This window comes from Marmota marmota, unplaced genomic scaffold (genome assembly GCF_001458135.2).
Source record: "Marmota marmota marmota unplaced genomic scaffold, marMar, whole genome shotgun sequence".
Lineage (NCBI taxonomy): Eukaryota > Metazoa > Chordata > Mammalia > Rodentia > Sciuridae > Marmota > Marmota marmota.
Genome location: NW_025999900.1, coordinates 34,092,039 through 34,115,307, shown reverse-complemented (window position 1 = coordinate 34,115,307; position 23,269 = coordinate 34,092,039). Strand labels below are relative to the sequence as shown.

Here is a 23,269-nt window from a genome sequence, read left to right as displayed (position 1 = left end):
TCATTTCAACACCCCTAACACATGGGTAGCTGCTCTAGAAAAAGAATTTCACTTCAGGTGAGACCTGGCCTGCTTTAGTGGGGGAGATCAGGGCTGGGCTGAGCCTCAGACTGGCCTCTTCCAGGCTTTCACAGCACCTCTCCACAGCCTGTAGTCTTTCCTCCTTAAGCCATCACACTCTCTCACTCTCTCTCTCTCACACACACACACACACACACTCTTTCTCTCACCCTCCCTGCTGGTGGAGCAGGGAAGTTATAGGTATGGGAACAGTTGCATAGGACTGGAAAGGATGCTGTCTTTGGGCCTAGGGTAGCTGCCTACCTTAGAAAGGTGGGACACAAGGTCAGAACAGGTCTCAGAGACAAGAAAACAGAACCCCTTAGCTGGAGAAAGAGAGGCCAATTCTCTTCTCTGGATGTTTATATATTTGCTTGTATAGGCATGGGCTCTTTGTGGCTACCTGAGAATGTGGTAGTACTGTCCGCCTCAGATTGAGGACTGAGCACTAGTGGGCAGGGGATGTGAGACTTTTCACTGTACAACCTTCTTTTGGATCTTGGGCCATGCAGATATGTTATCTCTGAAAAATGTAAATTAAAAATGCAAAACAAAATCTTTTCTTCATTCCTCAATGGGCTCCTTTGGGGGGTTAATCATCTTCCAGGGACCTGTGAAGCACCTCGATTTGCTTGGGTAGGGTGGGCTGCATCTCAGCCAGTCCCCCAGCGTCCCACTAGGGCCAGCCATGGGCAAACCGCCTTCTCCTCCCTGTGCCTGGGGCTGGTCTCTTGGTCTCCCATGCCAGGAATAATACTGTTGAAGTCTTGTCCTGACTGAAGACCCTGGTCTGCAGGTGCTGCCTCCTACAATCTCTCCTCAGCCCACACCTTCACTGATCACATCCCTGGAAATGTGGACATTGTACCAGCCTCCTGCCATTGCTTCTCTCAGGCCTGCCTCTCCTCCCTCTGTTCCATCTACACACACCTCAGCCCCAGAAGGCTTCATCAAATGCAGTCTGATCATGCAGGTCTTCTGCTTAAATTCTCCTACAGCTGACAATGACAGGGTCTGTCCAGATGCCCCTGAAACCTTTTTTCATTTTTGTGTTTGGTGCCCCCCTCAGTGTGCCATTAGGGTTGATACATGTGGTTCTTGGAGAACTGCCCTTGGCCTCCTGTGGCCTTTTGTGCTGGATAGCAGTTTAACCGAGTAAGCAAGATGACCCTGAAGGGCTTATGCAATCAGTTCTGCAGGAACTGATTCAAGTGATACTACTCCAATGACAGTGCATCATTGCCATCAGCCATTCCTCTTTCCTTTCCTGGGGTTTTGCCAGTAAATTCTTCCTCATTCCAGGAAATCACAGACAGAAATCTGCCCTTGCTGAATGGAACCTCACCTAGAGATCCCAGCTAGAAGGCAGCAGATATCTATGGAGAGAGTGGAATGAGAGTAAAAGCAGTGGGAGACTGGGTGCTTCTAGTCAAGAAGGGACCCTGCTTCCCTCCCAGCTGGGGCACAGGAAACAGGCCTTGCAGGAAAGAGCAGAAATAGGTCTGGAGGAAACGGGTCTTATCCTAACCCTTTGAGAACTCACACATTTGTGCATCTTTGAGTCATTCTCCCAAGTCCTTGTCACTTTCTGAGCACAGAGTTAGTACTCACAGACACACGGGAGGAAAAATGGGATCTTTATTAGCTTCCAGAGCATTTTTCAATATTGATGCGAAAAGTAAACTGTAGGGACAAGGAAAACAAAGGCATAAAGAAGGACCTATCGGGGCACTCAGAATTGACCATGGATGCCAAGCAGAGGCCTTCTCTTCATATCAAGGGCACGATATGCAAGAAAGGCCAATTGTTCCACTGTCCCAATCACCCAAGCCCCAAAGGGAAGAGAAGCAGAGCTGTGACGTCAGGACAGGAGAGTTAGAACTTGCTGGTGTAGAGGGTAATAATCCACTTGGGCATGCGGAGGAAGCTGGGCAAGTAGGAGGCCAGCCAGCCCAGTCTGGAGACATGTGAAAGAATAGAGTGCAAAGAAAAATAGTCTTGGATAGGGCGACCTGGGAACAAAAAAGGAGAATTTGATCCTTGTTTCCCACTTCTCAGGCACTCTGACCCTGGCTAAAGAGACTGAGAGAAAGGAGTGAGCAGGGAACAAAAGAAATGGCAGTCAAGTCTGGCTGCTGGGCCCAGCTCTTACCATCCACATCTTGAAGGCCATAGCGTCGAGCAAGGTCACATGATGGTAGCACCTTACCACTCAGACTCAGGATATTGGGGTCTGTGGACAAATGTACAGTTGGAGATAGCAGGCATAGGAGTGGTGCAGAGTGACAAGGTACCCACTAGGACAAGGCATTGCTGAGACAGGCTGGGAGGCCTGGAGAACGGTTTCTCTCTGTTCCTAGGAAGGCTCTTAGCCACACCTTCCAGGAGCCAGTTGCTGAGGCTTGCAAAGCTTGAACTAGGAATCCTGACCCTTGAGCTTCCAAAAGAGAAAAAAGATGGGCATATTCCTCAATAGCCTCCCAAACCAAAACTAGACACTGGCTGCCACTGCCTTGCAGATCCTCCACACCCTTTCTTGTTACCAGGTGTTTCCAGTGTCTTCACCTGTTGCCAGAGCCACCACACATTTGCCACTCATTTCTGTACTTTCTGCCGACGAGAAATTTGGTCCAAACTGAAAAATTGATTGAGAAGGGTTAATTTCCAAGAGTACTGCCCAAATCTTTCCTCCTTGAGGGCTGGAGGTGTGGCTCAGAGGTAGAGTGCTTGCCAAATCTTTCCCCCTTTTAACTTCTGTTCTAGGAGAAAGAGGGACCAAAGATCTCATGCTGGACTTGCAGGATCCAGTGTAATAGAAGGGACCCAGAGCCATTTCTCTCCATGTTCTGGCAAGCCCTGCACCCAGCACTACGACATGCTGCCTTTCCTGAGTAGAAGGGTCTGAGGGTGTCTAGTTTTTTTAATTTTTTTTTTTTTTTTTTAGTGGTAGATGGAAATAATACCTTTATTTTGTTTATTTAGTTTTTTCTTTTTTTTTTTTTATGTGGGGATCAAATCCAGTGCTTCACACATGCTAGGCAAGTACACTACCACTGAGCCACACCTAAGCCCTGAGGCTAGTTTAATGCAGGGGTCAAGTCCATGGGCTTTGGAGTTAGATAGTTTTTCCATTTATGACATGTATGATCTGGAACAAGTTTTTTCCTTCCTTTTCTTTCTTCCTTTTCTTTTTTGGTGCTGAATATTGAACCCAGGGCTTGCACATGCTAAGCACATGCTCTACCCACTGAGCTATATCCCCAGCCATGGAACAAGTTTCTTAACTCTTCTGGGTTTCAGTTTTTCAATATGTAATATGGAGATTGTATTTTCCTTACAAAATCAAAAGAAATAATATGTGTATGGTGCTTAGCCCTATGCCTGCCCCAGGTAATGGGAATATTTACTTGTCATTGAGGATGGAGAGGGTGATTCCCCTACATTCTCCATTTCCCTTCCCCTCCCTTTACCAACCTGCTTAAAGAGAGAATCTTCAGAGTGCCCCTTCTCTGCCATGTAATCCTTTAGTAGTTCTGTCTGTACCAACCCTGGCCACAGAGATACGTAACTGACTCCATGGTGCCTCAGCTCATGGGCACAGTCAGCAGCCAATCTGTCACACTTTGGAGGGATAGAAGGTAGAATGAGAGTCAAGGCACCTGATCATGTCACCTTCCTCCCCTGCCCTTCTTGTCTCCAATGGGGATGCCCCAGGTCCTTGCACTTTACCAAGAGCCCACTTTCCCCCATGCAATATCTACTCTGGCAAACCTAGGGAGTCCAAAAGGAATCATTCATGGAACAAAGGGAGAGATGAAGAACAGTCAGAATTATCATTCTGACCACTGGGTATTGTACCTCCCAAGCTGTAAATATCATCACTGTCCTATCTCTCCCTAATCCCTGTGCCACTGTGTCCTTACCGCAGCTTTGCCCACACCATAGGGGACGTTGAACATATACTGCAGACCTCCAGGGGAGGAGATAACCACGATGAGCCCCCGGCCAGCTGGTACCATCAGCCGTGCCCCATATACTGAGCACAAGTAGTGGCCTCTAGCAGGGAAGAAGGAGGAATGAATGGTACAGATGCTGGCCTTGACACTACAGCCCTTGGCTGCCTCCTGTGCCCTCTAGTGGCTGCAGTCAGCCAGGGAGGCTGCATAGGGCTGGAGGCCACATTCTGGGAAGAGAAATGGCAATCTTTAGAAGACCAAAAAGCCATGTTACAATGGCAATTATAAATATAAAATAGTTCAGGGGAAAGAAACTTAAGAAATGTATAGGGTCTAAATGGAAAAATTCTAAAACTATAAAAGAACAAGTGCAGATAAAATGATCCAAAGAATTGACATATAAAGCATCTGTTCTATGTAAATTAATTCACAGATGTAGTCAATTTGAGTTATATCTCAATAAGACTTTTTGGAAGAACTGACAAAATAAAGATCAATGATAAAAATAAATGTGCAAGGACAGCCAGGAAAATTCTGAAAAATAATAATAGTATCGTGTAGGTAAAGGGGGTTTGCTACCTGCACTATCACCACATTAAAATGTACAATGACATAATAATCAAAAGAATGTAGTATTGGCATAAGGTGGACAAGTTATGCCAAAGGTATCTGTTAATGAAGTAAGTTAATGAAATAAAAACAGTCAATAAATAGATCCAGGTGTAAGTACATACATAGCATAAAGGGAACATTTCAAATCAATGGAGAAGAGATGGACAAGCGACCATTTACTTGGGTTGGAAAGAACTGATTCTCTACTATATTTCAAAATGGACTGCAAAAGGATCAAATATTTAAATATAAAAAATTGAATGCACAAAAGTACTAAAAGAAAACCTGATTGAAATTATAAACTTGAGGTAGGGAAGGCTTTCCTTAGCATCACACCAAGACAGAAATTATAAAACAAGATTGACAGATTTAGCTGGACACAGTGATGCAGGCCTTGTAACCTAGCTACTCAGGAGGCTGAGGCAGGAGGATCATACGTTTGAGGCCAACTTCCCTGTCTTGAAATAAAAAATAAAACAAAAAAAGGCCTAGGGGTGTAGCTCAGTGGTAGAGAATCCTTGGGTTCAATCCTTGGTACAAAACAAACAAACAAAAATCCCAAACAACTCAAAGATATGACTTCTTAATAGTTAGGACACTCATGGGGACATGCGCGCGCGTACACACACATACCACACACACACACAATTTCTGTATATGTAGAGAGACTAGAGAAGGATATGCATACAAAAAATGAGTGACAAATTGGGGAAAATATTAGTACAATATATGCCAAAGGTATCTGTTAGAGATCTCTTATAAATCATTGTGAAAAAGAATAACTTCATAACACAAATGACAATCACAAAAGTATAAAAAGCCAATAAACAATGGGATAAAAGGTCAACCTCAAAAATAGATAAAGTAATATCAATTAAAATCACCTTTATGGTCAGGCACACTGTCACAAGCCTGTAATCTCACTTACTTGGAATGGTAAGGCAGGAAGATCACAAGTTTGAGGCTAGCCTAGGCAACTTAGGGAGACCCTGTCTCAAAACAAAAAAGGGCTGGAAATGTAGTACAGTGGTAGTGTGCTTGCCTAGCATGTACAAGGCCCTTAATCCAAGTATTGTGCAAAAATTAAAACAAAGCAAAGCTCTTATACAACTTTGGCTTATCAGAGTAGCAAAGCTGGCCTGAGTAGCTTGATATTGTCTAGCATAGCTGAGAATGTGACGGAACAAATTATTCCACTTCATTGTTTTGAGATTAAAGATTGGTTGGAATGCCGGTGCAGTAGCTCATACCTGTAATCCCAGCAACTCAGGAGACTGAGGCAGGAGGATTGTAAGTTCAAGGCCAGCCTCAGCAACTTAGTGAGGCCTTAAGTAACTTAGAGAGACCCTGTCTCAAAATTAAAAAATTAAAAAGAGCTGGGGATGTTGCTCACTGGTAAAGTGCCCCAGGATTCAATCCCTAGTTAAAAAATTGGTGGGATCTTTTTGGAAGACAGTTTTATAATATTTATTAAATCTTTAAGAAGTACATATTTGTCATGGTTTGGATTTGTCACGTCCCCCAAAGGTTCACATGCTGAAGGCTTAGTTCACAGAAGGTGGCATAGTGGTGGAAACTTTGGGAGGTGGGGCCTAGTTGGAAGAAGTGGGTCACTAGGGGCATGTCCTTGAAGGGTCTCTTTCCCCAGACCCTTTCCTTTCTCTCTCAGCTTCCTGGGTGCCATGAAGTGAGCAGCTTTATTTCACCTCATCCTTTCGCCATGATATGTTGTCTAATTACAGGCTCAGAAACAATGGAGCCAGCTGACTATGGACTGAAACCTCTGAAACTGAACCAAAATAAATTTTTCTTCCTCTAAGTTGATTTTCTCAGGCATTTTGTCACAGTGACAGAAATCTAACACAATTTCTTTGATTCAAGAATTCACTGCTGTGGGGCTGGGGTTGTAGGTCAGTGGTAGAGTGCCTCACATGTGAGGCACTGGATTTGATTCCCAGAACTACATAAGAATAAATAAATGAAATAAAGGTATTGTGTCCATATATAACTGAAAATATTTTTTTAATTTTTTAAAATATTTTATTTTTTAGTTGTAGAGGACGCAATATATTTATTTTATTTTTTAATGTGGTGCTGAGGATCGAACCCAGGGCCTCGAATGTGCTAGGTGAGCGTTCTACCACTGAGCCACAACCCCAGCCCTGAAAATATTTTTTTTAAAAAGAATTCTACTGCTGCAACAAATAAAGGATTAGATAAAATTTATCTAATTGCAAGTCTTTCCAATGGGATATTGAAAAATTTGAGGCTAGCTTTGGGAAAAAAAAATAGAAAGTTCAGTGGGAGAGTGCTTTGCTAACATGTGTGAAGCCCAGTGTTCAATTAGAAAAAGGAGAGAGAGAGAGAGAGAGAGAGAGAGAGAGAGAGAGACACTTGTATAAAAAAATCTAAATATATACCAGGCTATTAGTGGTAGTTGTTTCAGGCAAAGGAGGAAGGATAGCAGTTAAGGAAATAAAACTGTACTGATTTTCAGCCTGGAGTAGTGGTGAACACCTATAATTTCAGTGACTCAGAAGGCTGAGGGAGAAGGATCATTGACTAATTTTAAGTTCTTTGGGTTTTGCTTTCTTGCTTCTGTACTGACATCCCTCACTGTTCTCACAATCTTTCTTCCACTGTGGAAATCACAATTGCATTCTAATTTTGCTTCCTGGGATTGCCACCAGAGTACCAAAATTGAAGCAGTGTGTGTTCTTATAGGCTTTAGTCATAGATTTCCAGATAATCTCTTGGTTACTCTCACAGGTACCAAGTGTTATTCTTATAATCTATAAAGTATAGTTTAATTATCTGAGAGGGTAAAACTGTTTCAACAGTAACTAACATAGATATAACTGCCTATTATGTTGGACAAATTCTAAATGCTGTACTTCATTTCACTTATGTGCCAGATATGTGTGTGATCCCATAACACCCTTGCCATCCCAACTCTGATTTGGGAATGTACTTGCCTATGGATCTAGAGTGAAGATGTGGAAGCTAAGGATAGCTGGAGCCCCCTCTTTCTTATTAACATTTTCTTGATCAATTCCTCTCTCTAACCATTTTTGAAAATATAGACTACAGGCTGTGAGCATTACTGAGAGGAGGAGGCTCCCTTCTGGGTCTTACATTTGGATAGGCAGAGAGTGAGGCAGGGGTGAGGCCAAGGGCTTATTCAGATGAAAATGATGGATAGAAACAAGGTGAAAGTTACATTCTCAGATACACACTCATGTGTATAGAATTTCTCCAGAGATAAGAAGGGCAACTGGAATACAGGGAGGAAAAAAAGAAACTGGGGAAGGCCAGAGGGAAAAGAAAAGGGCATATGGGGAAAAGCTTGGGCCCTTAGGTAAAATGAGTGAGGGGAGCCCAGCCACTGCAATGGGGCATGGGTAGCACATACCTGAGTCCAACATTGTTCATATCATCCCAAATTGAGGCTGGGGCTTCCCAGAATGCTTTATTGGTAGTCAGGATCGTCTAGAAGGCATAGGAAAGGTGATTGGTTGTATGATCTGAACGCAAGAAGGTATAAAAGGCTGGGTAATAGAAGGGACAATGGGGATGAAGACTCAGTGGTCAGAGGGGGAGGTAAGGAGTGCAGATCTGGATCAAGTTCAAAGGGTACCTGGACTCCAGCATAGGCATTGTTGACCAGCACATCCAGACGCCCATGCTGCTCCCGATCTACTTGCTCAAACAGGCTTTGCACTTCACTCTCTTGGCTTGAATCACATACCACAGGTACACACCGGCCCCCAAGGGATTGTGCCTAGAGAGGAACAGGGGATATGAGCTCATAGTTGCACAGTAATACAAGATATAACACAATTTCCCCAACTAAAATGGGTGGGGGGCAGGCTGGGGATATAGCTCAGTTGGTAGAGTGCTTGTCTCACATGCACAAGGCCCTGGGTTCAATCCCCAGCAAAAAGAAAGGAAGGAAGAAAGGAAGAAAGAAAGAAAGAAAAAGAAAAGAAAGAGGGTGGGGAAAGTGAAAAGATCAGTTCAGGCAACATGGTAGGCAATACTGCCCTCTGGTGTCTTTTTTTTTTGAGAGAGAGAGAGAATTTTTTAATATTTTTTTAGTTTTTGATGGACACAACATCTTTATTTTATTTTTATGTGGTGCTGAGGATCGAACCCAGCGCCCCACGCATGCCAGGCGAGCGCTACCGCTGAGTCACATCCCCAGCCCCCTCTGGTGTCTTTTTGAAAAGCTTCAGGAACAGTGAGTCCTCTTTCAGTAGGGTAGATTGGGATCTCAGATTTTAAATTTACAAACGTTTACTACTATCATGCACAAGGTGTTATATTTTGCAAACCAAGGGTAAAAGACAAGACATGGAGTCTACTTCCAGAAACAAGTAGCTATACTTTCCTGTCCTTGGTCATTTCCAACTCTCATGCCCTTAGCTCCATCCTTCAATCCCAGCCCTCTTTCCCTCACTCCACCAGTGTTCTTGCTTGGTAATCAAAAAACTAAAGCTACCGGGAATTAACTATTTCAACTTCTTTCCTGCCTCACTCTTTACAAATGGGTCCCCTTTCTCCAGTTTCAGAGAAGAAGAAGAGTACCTTATTCAAGAACAACACTCTTTTCTACAGATCCATGCTCCAGCCCTACATTATTAGCCCATGGACTGAATTACTGTAGTGCTTCTAAATGCTCACTTGACATTCAATCTTTTTGCCTTAATTCTTTGGTGGGGTGTGCCTATAATCCCAGTGACTCGGGAGGTTGAGGCAGGAGTATTACAGGTTCAATGCCAGCCTCACCAACTTAATAAGACTGGCTCTAAATAAATAAATAAATAGGCTGAGGGTGTAGCTCAGCGGTAAAGTGCCCCTGGATTCAATACCCAGTACTTAAAAAAAAAAAAAAAGTAACCCTTCACAATCAAGTCAGTATGAACTATCTAAAAAAGTATGAACTATCTGTTTGAAATCTTGTAGCTGGATCATCTCTTAGAGAATAAAGCCTAAGTTCTTCACCAGTTTTCTTTTCTCCAGTGCTAGGAAGCAAATTCAACATCTTGCTCTATCATTAGGCAACTGCTCTACCACTGGACACCTGCAGCCCTTTACCAGGGTATTCTAAGAGTCACTATTTCCCAGCTTTTCACCTACTACTCTTCCCTTGCATTACCTTGCAACATTCATATTCTTTCACCATTTCCCTTCTGTTCCCACATAGCTCCCTCTGTTATAATGCTTTTTCTAACCTTCTTTATCTAATTCTTACCTTTCAAGATCCAGAATTTTTTTGGGTGTATGGTGCTGGGGATCGAACCCAGGGCCTTGTACATGCTAGGCAACTGTTTTACCACTAAGCTACATTCCCAATCCCTTAAAAAAATTTTTTTTTGAGACAGGTCTTGCTAAAGTGCTCAGGTTGACCTAGAATTTTGGCTCCTCCTAACTCTGAAATAACTGGAATTACAGTCATGTGCCATCACACCCGGCTCAGAATGCTTTTCCTAACCACTCCTTTTATTATCTTCAAGCTCCCTTCACACCCTTACAGCATTCTGTGCATCTCTCTCTCTCTTAGTATTTACCATATTCCCTTTACATTGAAATGCCTGATTTCTGTGTCTGATTTCCTGTTGGACTCGAAATTATATTTTATTAATCTTAGTAACCCTAGTGACTTTCTCAGAGCCTAGCAAGTCATAGATACTCAAATATTTACTGAAATCCAGCAGAAATTTTAAGTGAAAATTTACAGTTCAGTAAAACCTGCCTTAGAGGAAAACACAGGTCCAAAGCCCTTTAGTTCCAATTCTCAAACCCCTCCAACTCTCAAACTCAAAAAGTTTTTCCATAAAACTTATTTGGTATCAAAATTCAGTCTTACCTGAAGTTATTTATGCGGTTTATCTATTCTACTCTAAGTAAATATTCATGTTTTCTGAGGAATATTAGGGTGTCATACCCCCGAGCTCCACCTGCAGCCCTTTACCAGGGTCTTCTAAGATCAGACAAGGGATCAGGAGGTGTGGTTAATTGGAAGGACTCCCTCAAGTGGTCACTCACCTCCTGAGCAGTGGCCCGAAGGGTGTCCATATGGCGGCCAGTAATGTAAACTGTGGCACCTGCTCGGCAGAGCTGCAAGGCAATGCCACGGCCAATACCCCTGGAGGCACCAGTCACCACACACACTTGGCCCTTCATGGGAGTTACCATAACTCACAGGCAAAGAAGGATATCTGTGGAAGCAAAAAGTTACCTTGCGGGGAAATCTACAGACTGTGTGTGTGGGTGGCGGGCGGAGGGGGGGGGGCGAGTTCCTGCAAGGCATAGGAAGAAGAGTCAAGGTTGGAATCCTTTGATGCGAGAAAAGCTTCAGTTTCAGGACAAGTAGGTGCGGGCCCCAGGCCAGTCTGACTGTTCTTTTGCGGGGCTCAGGAAGTGAAGAAAGGGCTGGATGGCGTCCCTCTATGAATGGGGCTAACTAAGTGGGAGAATTTGCAGAGGCGATTCCTCGAGGTGTGTCTCGGGCAACCTACAGCTCTGGCCACCGGACTGGACGGCGCAGCCAGCAGTGAACGCAGAGGCCCCGAGATCCTGAGCCTTCAGCGGGAAGAGCTTGTGCGCTTTACCTGCAGCCGGTGTTGCCTCTGGGATTCTCGTTCAGTCTAATTCTCCAGACCTTTAATATATTTCAGCTCTAGAATGTTGATTCTGAACACAGGGCGGGACGAGGTTACTTCTTCAGGGTCAGAGTGCGGAAGCGGGGTGAAGTCCTGGTGCTGACTGGAGTTGGGCTGACAACGTGGAGCTGCGGTTCAAGGCTCGCGCGGGTCAGCAGCATTCCGGCCGATTCTAAAGTAGGACCGAGGGGGCGGGGTCCTGGGCGGGAGTTAAGACCCACCGGTGATGGGCGGGAGACTTGGGCACACCCACCGCGCCCAGGGAGGGCCGTCGCGGAGCTATGACGCAGCACGTTGCGCCAGGAGCGTGCTGGCGCTCCTCAGCTTGGTCAAGAGTGGGCCCGCACCTGGTGGCCTGAGGTTCTTTCTGCAGCTAAGGAAGATTTCCCAGACCGAGAGGCCCCTAAACACATATGGGACTGGGTCCGCGCTCCCCCCACAAGGCGGGGCGCCAGTTCCCAATTGGCGGCAAACGGGGACGCGGAGCAAAAGGGTCGGGGCGGCCCCCACGAGGCCGCGAGCAGCATCCCCGGCCGCCTGCAGACAGGGGATCAGAACGGACTCAAGATGCTCACCCGCACCTGAGCCCCGAAACTTTGGGGTATTTCCGACAAGCGCTGTCAGCGCTGAAAGAGGCTCCAGAAGCCGGGGAAGAACGAGGTAGGGAACAACTAAAGGGTGGGACCAAGAGCGCAAGATCCAGGACAGGCATGGAAACTTCCTGGGGTCCCCGTGTGGGCACTTAGTTTTCTCTCTCATGCCTTCTTCCTCTGCCCTCATTCTCCGCCTCTTGGTTAAGTGATGGACCTTATGCTTTTCTCAGTGTTTAAAATATTTCTGTCCTCATTTTTTTTTTTTTCCAGAGCTGATGGTGCACAATGTTTTGAAAGAGGTGGAGGCTCAGGCTCTAGCCTTGGCTACGAACAGGACTGGCAGTGAGATGCTGCAGGAACTTTTGGGGTTTAGTCCTTTGAAACCGTTGTGTAGAATATGGGCTGCCCTGCGCTCCAACTTGCGCTTTGTGGCCTGTCATCGGTGCGGGGTCCATGTACTGCAAAGTACTTTGCTGCAGCTGCCTCGATTGCTGAGGAATACTGCAGAGGAGGAGGAGAAGGAGGAGGAGGAGGAGGAGGAGGAGAATGGGAAAGATGGTTCCTTGGAGACCCTGGAGGAGCTGGTCCTGGGACTAGCCTCTGAGGTTTGTGATGATTTTCTTTTCTACTGCGGAGACACACATGGAAGCTTCTTGGTCAGAACTCTGCTGCAGGTGTTAGGAGGGACTCTTCTGGAGTCTGAGAGAGCCAGACCTGGTGGCTCCAAATCTTCTGGTAAGTATTAAAAAAAAAGGGACAAGGATCTGGTGGAAAGGAGAGTTTAGAAGAAGAGAGTAAGCAGAAGAGTAAGTCTTTTTGGAGGAGACTTAATCCTACAGAATTAGCAGAGCAATTGGGGCAGAGCTTAGAAGGCCAAGGATTAGTGTGTATATTACTAGTCAAACTGTGGAACCAGCTTAGATGTCCATCAGTAGATGAATGAATAAAGAAAATAGGGTATATGTATGCAATAGAGTTTTATTCATCCATAAAGAAAAATGAAATTACATCTTTTGTAGGAAAACAGACTAGAGACCATAATGTTAAGTAAAATAAGTCAAACTGAGAAGGTCAAGGGTCATATGTTTTCACTCATATGTGGAAGCTAGAGAGGAAAAAGGAAAAGAAAGGTGGGGGCAGATCTTGTGAAAATCAAAGAGAAATAAGTAGAGGAAAGATACCAAGGGTCGGACAGGGGAAGTGCTGGGGAGTGATATTGGTCAAATTATATTGTTATATTGTGTACAAGTGTGAATATGTAACAACATTCAACTATAATGTACCAATTAAAAATGTGGAAATAGAGGCCTAGAGATAATCATGTGCAAATATGATTAGGGGACAGCTGTTGTCATGGGAGCAGGAGAGGGAGGTGATTTGTATGGAGCAAAGGATTTCAAACTTTGTTTTCTTTCTTTTTTTTTTAATATTTATTTTTTAGTTGTAGTTGTTTTACTTATTTATTTTTATGTGGTGCTGAGGATCGAACCCAGGGGAAGTGAGCGCTCTACCTCTAAGCCACAACCCAGCCCCCAAACTTTGTTTTCTTTTTACCATAACCCACAAGAAGTTTTTTTGTAAGCATGACTTTAGCTTATGTGTGTGTACACATATAAGAATCAAGTAAAAGTATGGGAAACAATACCTTTGCTATATGCAACCTACTCTGATATTTTCTTTCCTTTTTAATTTTATTCTGCTCTCATTTCATTTAAAAAAATACTAGTTGAGATTAATTTGATTTCATTATACAGTTACAGGCTGAGACTTACATTTTTGAAAAAATCTGGGAAGTAAGGTTATTAAAGAGTTTAAATAAGGCCTGATTTTGGGATACCTTAAATACCTGTCTGGGGAGTTTGAACTACCTCCTATGGACTATAGGGGAGCAGATTGAAGTTTCTTAGAAAAATTAAAACAGAACTATCATCTCAGTTCAGTTATCCAGAAAAGATATTTAGTTGTATGACATCTCTTCTGTATTGTCAAACTGAATTCTTGTTCATGTATGGAATTTTTCTCCCTCCTGGACGTCAGTTTGTAATTTCACCATTGCATGTGTTTTTGATATTCATTCAGAAACCCAAAGGGTCATAGCTCGGGAATGTAAGCCAACTGATTTTGAGGTCCCTGAAGCCTTCTTGAATTGCCTTCAGAATCTGAGCTCCTGCTTTTTGAAGGACATTGCTGGTAAGGAGGAAAGTAGGAAGAGGGCCTAGGATCTAATTTTATGGAGGTGACTACCAGAAGCCCTTAGGTCAGGTCATTCTTCCTTTTTCCTTCTCTTTCCCTTTCCTTTCTCCTCCTTCCCTCTTCCTTTCTGTTTTTTTTGTTTTGTTTTTTGTTTTTGTTTTTTTTTTTAAGTTCATCTCTTAAAACTTAAATCTGGTTTGATGTTGCAGAGTAACTCTATATGGATGTTTTGTGTCTATAGTCCCCTTACTTTGTTGTTTAAGGTTTGAGGTTGGACAAGTGGTTTGAATTTTGGATAAGCTGTTTAATCATTTCTGACCTCTCAACAGTGTTTATCACTGACAAGATCTCCAGCTTCTGCCTTCAAGTGGCCTTACAAGTCTTACACCGCAAACTGCCCCAGTTTTGTGCCTATTTGTGCAATGCTGTGATTGGCTACCTGAGTACTCGTAGTTCCTCAGCAGCTGGCAGGTATGATCAAAATTCATGGGACTATGTAAAATGAATGAGGTGATGTGCTACAACTGCATTTTGGATGAAGTGGAGTTAAGATGCCCAATTCCTGGGCTAGGGTTATAGCTTAGTGGTGGAGCACTTGCCTAGCATGTGTGAGGCATTGGGTTCGATTCTCAGCAGCATATATAAATAAATAAAGGTCCATTAACAACTATAAGGATATTTAAAAAAACAAAAGATTGCCTGATTCCCTTCTCCTTGTCCCTAGCCCCCTATTGCTATTTCTTCGGGATCAAACTAGCTCCAGACTCCTGGAACAGGTGCTGTTGGTGTTGGAGCCTCCGAGGCTCCAGAGCCTCTTTGAGGATCACTTCCAGGGACAGCTGCAGATCTTGGCTGCACATCCCATTGCTAACTTCCCTTTGCAGCGCTTTCTGGATTCAATCAGTACCCCTGAGCTGGTGAGTTTGAAAGTCTGCACTGGGTATCTTTCTGCTATTGTTGTTCATTGGGCCTAATTTTATTGTATGCCTGTCTCTATATATCTCTGACAATGTGTTGTCCATTGCCCTTATAAAGTTATTCCTTGGGGTTTTTCAGGATGGAGGTACCCTCCTCCCAGAGAGGATTTGTTTTAGCTTTTCAGGTGTAAGTACCATCAAGAAACTGGCTTAATTTAGGTTTGCAGCTTGAAGATCCATGGCTCCCTCAGACTCTGAGTACTTGACCACAAATCCCATAAGCACTGACTGGGGTCTTTGCCATAACTTCTCTTTTCTTTTGCTTCTTAGCAGCAGGATGGGCTTCTCTGTGGTCTCATGGTTTAGGAGGTGTTGAAAAGGGGCAGGCTTATTTCTAGTTTTCCCTTACCTCTAATTCTCCCCTATACATAGCGGCCATTTAAAGTTCCTTCCCTGTGTGAGGTGGTACCTCTAAGACTGCCCAAATACTCTGGGTTTTTCTCAACCAAACCAAAGTCTCAACATTGTTAGTGCTTTTTATGTTTTATTTAGCATTTTTAGTTGTTTTCAGCTGGAAAATTCCTCTGAATAATGTAGTCCACCATTAGCAGAATGCCAAAGATTGATCATCCCATGTTTCCCCTCAGCTGTCTCCTGTGTTTGAGGAACTGAGTCCTGCCTTGGAAGCTGTACTGGCCCAGGGCCACCCAGGGGTAGTCATTGCCCTGGTGGGGGCCTGCCGCAGAGTTGGAGCTTACCAAGCCCAGGTCTTGCAGCTATTGTTGGAGGTGAGTAGGTGTTATTTGCAAACCATTATTGCCCTTGGTCTAAATTACACCAGTTAGGACTTAAGGCATTGTACCTCTGGACCAAGAGGTCTGATGCTAAGCCCTGGAGTGAAAATTCTCTCCCAGAACTGAAAGAGAAGTTTATTTAAGGGACAAGTGTTTATTCAACCCTTGTGTTAATGTGTGGAGGAAGGCTGGGGATACATTAAGGTAGATGGGATCCTACCCTCACGGAGCTTACTTTCTTATAGAGTTAGGCCTTCTCACCTTTTCTGAATGTCTTTTCTGTCTAGAAAGTCAAGATTAAGGATGGGGTAGTTCTCAGAGTTGTCATGTATTGTCTTCCCCTCTAGGCATTCCACTGTGCAGAGCCCTCATCCCGGCAAGTGGCCTGTGTGCCTCTCTTTGCCACTTTGACGGCTTATGAGGTGTACTATGAACTAACGGAAGAGGAGGGGGCAGTGCCTGCAGAGCACCAGGTGAGGTAGGGGAAAGGCCAAGTTACTGACTAATTGGGGACCAGCTCTCCAGGACTTAAGAAGCCCCTTGGGTGAGGATAGTGAGCCTTCTGACTTCATCCAAGTGAAGGTGGCAGCACCTGGGGATGAGCCCATCCACCTCGTTTTGTGCTGCCTCCTAATTTCCTATCTCTGTGCTCCCAGGTAGAAATAGCCACAGCCAGGACCCTGGGAGAAGTGACAGTGCTTGGGTCTCTACTGCTTCAGCATCTGCTGCACTTCTCTGCTCCTGGTCTTATACTACGAAGTCTGGGTTCCTTGACAGGACCACAACTTTTGGCTCTGGCCCAAAGCCCTGCTGGCTCTCACATACTTGATGCCATTCTGTCCAGCCCCTCTGTGACACACAAACAGCGCCGCCGTGTGCTGCAGGCCCTCAAGGTGAGATTTCTGGCTTTTGCTTGATTTCCCCCCATCATCCATTTAGAGAAAGTGTGTTTTCCCCAGGACTCTACCTTCAGAGTCAAAGATAGGAGACTAGAACTAAATTGTTTTGACTTTTGACTCAGCCTCTCAACTCTTCTGAAACTTTATCTCCAGCCCCTGCTGACACACAGAAGACATTTTGTGCACTTCTCTAGTAGAACTTGTCTTGCTTGCCTCAATGTAGGGACAATACGTGTCTCTGGCCTGTAGTCGCCATGGCAGCCGTGTCCTAGATGCCATCTGGAATGGAGCAGCTTTGAGGACCCGAAAGGAAATTGCTGCTGAACTGGGTGAGTTACCAATGCTTGTCTTCAGTGTTTCCTAACTTTCCCTTCTGTTATGGCAGAATGCTGGGTGACTGGGAGTGGGCTTAAATTCAGCAGAAAATTGAGTTCCAAAGGGTGATCTTGGTCATAGATTCTTAGCAGTCTGCTCTCAGTTTCTCCTCTGCTGACTGACTGTGCAGTCCTCTGCTTCCACCCGTCCTTCTGGCTTCTGTTCTTTGCAGAGTGAGGCATTCACTCTGTCTCAGTGACAGGCCCATTATTGGGGAAAAAATGGAGGGGCTTTTACCTGAAGAAGAACCTGTCTTTGAGCATGAATGGTATTAAACATGAGTGGTTCCCTTTGCAGGTGAGCAGAACCAGGAGCTGATAAGAGACCCTTTTGGCCACCATGTGGCTCGGAATGTGGCCCTGACTACCTTCCTGAAGCGGCGAGAAGCTTGGGAACAGCAGCAGAGTGCAATGGCCAAGCGAAGGCGGGCATTGAACTCAGTACTTGAAGACTGAGGCCTTGGAGTCTGGAACTGGGTGTTAATGGGGAGGGTGAAAGGAGTACCTACTGTCTCCCTTTCCTGGTTTAAATTGGAGTCAAAAGTCTTCTTGGTAAACATTTTTATATTTTTACTGGAAATATTTTTGTTATTTTTTTTAAAGGAAAGTTAGAGATTTCAAGTAAAATAAGAGAAGGCTTTCATCAGTGTGCTAGAGCTTAGGGAGTCAGTAAGTATCTCAATGTAGCAGCAATCAGGTTGAGATCAAGATGCCTGGGGATAGGCTTGTGGCCTTTCAGGGTAAGTGGGAGACTGGAAATGTGGGTAGAGCAGGGCAGCATTCTTCAGGAAAGGATATAAGCTAAAAGAACAAGATGTTAGAACAGCTCATGAGTTTTGTCTTGATATAGGGGTGGAGGACAGTGGGGAAAGCAGGTGAGTTGTCCAGGTTACACTGTCCATAGGGCCTGAAACCTGATGCTGTCGTAGTCTTTTCAGCATTGTCTCATGGAACAAGTCTGGGGGCAGAAGTGCAGAGTCCCTTCTCAGTAATGGAGACGACCCTGCCGCTGCCACTGCTCTGTTCCCTCCACTACATGGCGAAGGGTGGAGGAAATTCCCAGGAGCACATGGCCCAGGCCTTGCAGCAGTGAGGAGATCCAACGAAGGAGCTCCCTAAATGGCAGAGATAAGAGAAAATCAAATGATTGGGGAACATGAGAGTTGGTTCTTGAGCTGGCAGCTGGGGTTTTTTTTTTTACAAAGGAGAGTTATTTGGGGATAAGAGTATAGGAGATGGAATTATGGAGACTATCCGATGGTAGGGGATGGGGTAGTATGACATATTGATCTCTAACCTGAGTACTTTTTTGGGGCCAACTCCTTGAAAGTCACAGCTCATGGAGTAGAGCCCGTAGAATGTGGCTTTGACATTCAGGCTGCCAAAGAGGTCTCGAGGATTTTGCTTGTACACGTCAAAGGTAATGCGGGCGATATCTTTGCTGTGCTTCGGCTTCTCCCGGCCCAGGCCATATGACAGCACCCCACTCTGTAGGATATCCTCATTAGTGCAGTGGATACTGACACCCCCATCAGCATTGGGTCATACCCACCCTCTCTTGGGCTTCTGTCCACTATGTCCTAGGTAACTCCACATCTCACTCTGTGCCTTTGTCCCTAATATCAGGGTTAGGCTAAAGAAGGAGCTTTGGAAAACTACAAAGGATTGTTGGCCTGAACAGTGCAAGTATGGTCCTCTTACCCTGGTGGGGCTCCAGCTCTGTCCCAACTCCAGCACCATCAGGCATGTGTCATCCTCCAGCATCTGGAAGAAGTCCTCGCTCTCCACAGACGTCCCATCCTCTTCTAGTACCAGTGTTAATGCTCCATGCAGCAGCAGGGTCTTTAGTGCCTATTCAGTGGCAAGAAGCAGGAGGAGCAGGTGTTATACTATGCCCCTCCCCTCTAGTTGCCCAATATCGATCTGTTGTCCCTAGGCAATGGTCAATATCCAAGTCTACTCTCCAGTGCTTGCTATCCCTGATAATGGCAGCAGCTCTCGATATACTTCAGTTGTTAGGGGACCCTCATTAGGGGCTGACCTTTTTCCTTTTTAAAAAATTTTTGTGTTGCTGAGGGTCCAGGGTCTCCGTATGTTAGGCAAGTGCTGTGCTTCTAGACTGAACCCTTAGCCCCCTTTTTTCCTTTTTGCTCTGTCATTGTCACCACTTCCTGCTTCCCTCCCTCTAAGTCATTCCTACTGGTTTAGAATAAAAACTTTGGCCAGGGGCTGGGCAGTAGCTCATGCTTATCCCAGCTACTTGTGAGACTGAGGTAGAATTGCTTGAGCCCAGGAGTCTGATATCAGCCTTGGCACAGAACAAGACCTCACCTCAGCTCAAAAAAAAATCTTGCTAGATTCTCTTGAAATCCATCTTTCTGTCTTGTCTACAAGGTCTCACCTCCCTCTTCCCCCAACCTCAGTGTTTTCCACATCATTTTTCAGTAATAATGATGGCAAGAAGCAGGAGGAGCAGATGTTATAGATAACGTGTGCCACATATCTATGAAGACATTACATACTTCTTTTATTCTTTTCAACAACCCTAGGAAGTGGTTTATTATTGTTTCCTTTGTACAGATGAAGAAACAGGTTTTGATTTGATAGGTCACATAACCTCCCAAGATTTTTTTTTTTAAGAGAGAGAATTTTTAAATATTTTTTAGTTTTTGGTGGACACAACATTTTTATTTTATTTTTATGTGGTGCTGAGGATCGAACCCAGCGCCCTGCGCATGCCAGGCGAGCACATTACCGCTTGAGCCACATCCACAGCCCACCTCCCAAGATTTGGACAGCAAGGAAGGGGTAAAATCAGAATTTGAATTTGGTTTTTCATACATATCACCATTTCATACTGACTTCTGAATTCCATCCTCCAGCCCTCCCTATATACTGTTTCCCTTATTCCCAGAGAAAAGCCCACAACTTGGAAAATAAACAAATTTACCCAAATTCAACCGAAGTTATTTGGGTCACACCTCCGCCCCCATTGACTTTTAGCCCTTGGAGGGACAGCTATGTGACCTTAGCCCTTTCTACTCTATCATCTCAAGTTGTCACTATTGAGTCCCTTGGCTGCCCCTGTTATAGGAACCTGGCTCACTCACCTTATCTAGCAGTTCCTGGCGGGTGGCAGCTGTCAGACCTTTCCTAATTGTCCGCTTATGATCACAGACACGGAAGGGTCTCTGAGGCGGTGGGGCTGAAGTCCATACCCTTCGGCCAAGCTCAGAGCTCATATTGGATACAGCCCTGGTTGTAAAGTTGGGAAGAAGAGGGAAGAGGGGTGGGATGACTGAAGAGCCAAAGAGGGAGGGTCCTAGGTTTGCAGATCAGCTAAGGGAGAGGCATTGGAATGGGTCCAGTAGTTCAGGAACTGGACAAATGTGTAAAGTAGGGGGAGGAGGGGAAGTGAGTCTCTTAGGGGCTGAATGGAGTTTTGTTCCCCACCTAACAATATCCCCAGAGTTAGAGGTTAGAGAGGAGAGTTAGTAATCACCTGAGCAGGCCATTGGGGTTCAGGGATGAGAAGTACTCCATGGTAGAGGGAAGTAGGAGAGTTGCCTTCCTGGGGCCTCTGGATTGGACACTGCACTGTGGTGCTGGGGCTGAAGTGACGTTTTCTCTTACAAAGCTGGATTCTCAGTCCTGAAGAGGTGGGGAATGAGTCAAGCCCAGCTCTGGCCCCCCTCCCTGGCCAGTACAAAGGACAAAGTCCAAGGGGAGAGAAGGAGGAGGGACCTAGATAAGGTGGTAGAAGTTGGACTGCCAGCAAAAGGCTCTGAGACATGCGCGTGTGCGCAGGTGCCCATGCGTGTGCATGTGCACATCTGTGTGTGCTGAGGGCCCTTGTGAGGGTAAAAAGGATGGAACGTGACCTCTGGTGTTTTATTTCTTTGGAGGGAATTTCTAGGAATAGTTCCTGGCTCCCAGCTGCTGAGAAGCTGTATTGTATGTGAGGTGCACTATTCTGTGCTGCCACCTACAGGAAAAGCCATGGGCTGTAGCTTCCTGGAAAGATTGGGCAGAAGGTGAGGAAATGGGTTTAGGGTGGGGAAATGGGGTGGGAAACAGACTTGGGCAAGGCTTGGATAAAATGAGAGGTGAGGCAAGTGTTTGGAAGTGGTTTGAGGAAAGGATGGATCCTGATCCGCGGATCCAGGATCACCAGATCTTGTTTGGGACCCTCTCCTTTCTGTTGACCTGCTCTTTCCTGGGTAGGAGAGGGGCTTGCCAACGTATCCTTGGCTCATTCTCCAGAACTGTTGCTTCAGTAGTGACCTTTGTTCCCACCTTTTTCCTTTCACCAAGTAATGGGCATGAAGGAGATGTGAATGGGGCAGGAGGTGTCCTTTGATGGTATCAGGACTTCAGCTTTATCCATCTCTGATTTCAGTTGCAGTGTGATGAACATTGTATGGAAGCTTAGACTGAAACTGGAGTTAACACCCCAAATGACCACAATTCCTCCTCTCCTGCCTTGGAAGGAACCTTATAGGGTACCCCAGATCCTCCAACTTTTTTTTTTTTTTTCCCCTGAGAAACATGGAGTTCCTTCACTACTCAGGGACCCAGCCAGTTGCATTTCTTAGGCAGGCTCAAGGCTTTGGCAAGATACTGATAAAGATGTTTAGATTGTTGCCTGAAAGAAACTAGCCTCAGCCCTGAACCAAATTCCTTAAACCCTCTCATGAACTCTGTACCCTGATGCCCTTACTGTGGGGATAAGTGGAACATCTTTTACTCTCCCTTTCATAAAGATATACTGCAGCCTGCTCTGTAAATACTTGGGACCAGTCACCTGGAGTTGAGTGTTTCTTTGGATTCCCAACTAGCCCCATGTTGGGATGATTGGGATACCTTGTGGGAACTCTCTTGCCACTTTTGGGGTGACTTTAGCCCAGATGGAAGAATCCTTGTCAGAAGTTGTTAGCTTACTCAAACCCTTACAAGCACAGGGGCACTTATAGTGGCATTAATGCTTCAGGACAGTCTTCCAACAGTGGACACACCTTGGTCTCCTGTTCTGGGCATTCTGTACATTTCCCAGAGGTAGGCCCAGTGCCTACCAAAGGAATGTAATGCCATGCCATGCTCTTAAGGGTTTCTTCTTTCGTACCTATTTTGGTGGGGGGGGTACTGAGGATTGAACCCAGGGGTGCTTAATCACTGATCCACATCCCCAACCCTTTTTATTTTTTATTTTGAGGCAGGGTTTCAACTTAGCTTCAACAAGTTAAGTTGATGAGGCTGGCCTCAAACTTGAAAACCTCCTGCCTTGGTCTCCTGAGTCACTGGGATCACAGGTGTGCACCATCACACCCAGCTTCTCTATGTTTTATCCTGCTTCCTCCCCTCTGCTTCCTGAATCAACCTTTCAAATACAGGATTACCTATACCCACGCCCTTATCTCAGGCTCTGCTGTTGAGGAACTCAAACTAAGACAATGCTTTTGGTGTCCTTGTTCCCAGAGAACTCCAGTTTGGGCTGTTGACTGGGCAGAGGACTTTCTTTTCCCCCTCCCTCCACTCTATTGATCTGCTGGGCCCTGTTGCTCCCCCACTCCCTGCCAATCTCTTAATTTCCAATCTTTGCCTGACCTCTCCCAGCAGAGAGAACTTCTTTTCAATATGTCTCTACACAAACTGCACCCTTTCCTTCCTTCTTATATCCTTGTAAAGATTGGTAGTGTGATCTTGTGGTTGTGAGGTTATAAGCAAGCCCCTTATGTTAGTCAGCTTTTCATCACTGTGACCGAAGTACCTGACAGGAACAACTTAGAGAAAGAAAAGTTTATTTTGGTTCACAGTTTCAGAGGTCTCAGTCCATTGTTAGCTGCCTCCATTGCTCTGGACCTGAAGTAAGACAGAACATCATGGTGGAAGGGCCTGATGGAAAAAAGCTATGCAGCCTGTGAGAACCAACCAGCCAGAAAGGAGGGGAGAGAGAGAGAGAGAGGAGGGAGGGAGGGAGGGGAGGGGGAGGGAGAGAGAGAGAGAGGAGGAGAGGCAGGCAGAGAGTGATAGTCCAAGGCCATGCCAGTGATCTACTTCCTCCAACAATGTCCAGCCTCCCAGTAGTCCATTCAGCTATCAGTGGATTAATCCAGCAAATAGATTTATATAAGGTCAGAACCCTAGTCATTGCTTAAAACGTTCCATCTCTAAATCTTTCTGTAATGGGGGACCATACCTCCATGAGC

General features: G+C 45.2%; 4 protein-coding genes and 1 long non-coding RNA gene across 6 annotated transcripts in view; 2 read left to right on the top strand and 3 right to left on the bottom strand.

The window, feature by feature from the left end:
* Positions 1-1,680: 1,680 nt before the first annotated feature.
* Positions 1,681-11,444, bottom strand: Dhrs1 (dehydrogenase/reductase 1). Its single transcript, XM_015492029.2, has 9 exons — positions 11,243-11,444; positions 10,677-10,849; positions 8,266-8,409; positions 8,041-8,117; positions 3,984-4,116; positions 3,535-3,681; positions 2,626-2,695; positions 2,213-2,293; positions 1,681-2,072 (listed from the first exon to the last, which is right to left on the bottom strand). Exons 2-9 carry the CDS (start codon positions 10,824-10,826, stop codon positions 1,936-1,938), a joined length of 939 nt encoding a protein of 312 aa, XP_015347515.1. The 5' UTR covers positions 10,827-10,849; positions 11,243-11,444; the 3' UTR covers positions 1,681-1,935.
* Nop9 (NOP9 nucleolar protein) lies at positions 11,436-17,643 on the top strand. The gene is made up of 10 exons (XM_015491995.2): positions 11,436-11,953; positions 12,157-12,621; positions 13,966-14,076; positions 14,409-14,550; positions 14,804-14,996; positions 15,644-15,784; positions 16,138-16,263; positions 16,447-16,683; positions 16,913-17,018; positions 17,362-17,643. The coding sequence occupies exons 1-10, from the start codon at positions 11,707-11,709 to the stop codon at positions 17,517-17,519; spliced, it is 1,926 nt and encodes a 641-aa protein (XP_015347481.1). The 5' UTR covers positions 11,436-11,706; the 3' UTR covers positions 17,520-17,643.
* Positions 17,610-20,871, bottom strand: Cideb (cell death inducing DFFA like effector b). Of its 2 annotated transcripts, XM_015492037.2 has the most exons (5): positions 20,566-20,743; positions 20,174-20,318; positions 18,765-18,914; positions 18,361-18,551; positions 17,610-18,178 (listed from the first exon to the last, which is right to left on the bottom strand). In XM_015492037.2, exons 1-5 carry the CDS (start codon positions 20,604-20,606, stop codon positions 18,049-18,051), a joined length of 657 nt encoding a protein of 218 aa, XP_015347523.1. In that variant the 5' UTR covers positions 20,607-20,743; the 3' UTR covers positions 17,610-18,048. The 2 variants fall into 2 exon arrangements, with proteins under 2 accessions (XP_015347523.1, XP_048654716.1); XM_048798759.1 differs by lacking the exon at positions 20,174-20,318 and having other exon boundaries at positions 20,566-20,871.
* The window catches only part of Ripk3 (receptor interacting serine/threonine kinase 3), a 34,699-nt gene continuing 31,240 nt past the window's right edge, over positions 19,811-23,269 (bottom strand). The window contains exon 12 of the transcript XR_007345842.1: positions 19,811-19,843. The gene's annotated coding sequence lies outside the window, so the exon portion shown is untranslated. The remainder of the gene's footprint in view (positions 19,844-23,269) is intronic.
* On the top strand, positions 20,964-21,864 carry LOC107147544. The gene is made up of 2 exons (XR_001504175.2): positions 20,964-21,097; positions 21,463-21,864. It is a non-coding gene; the product is annotated as an uncharacterized LOC107147544 (long non-coding RNA).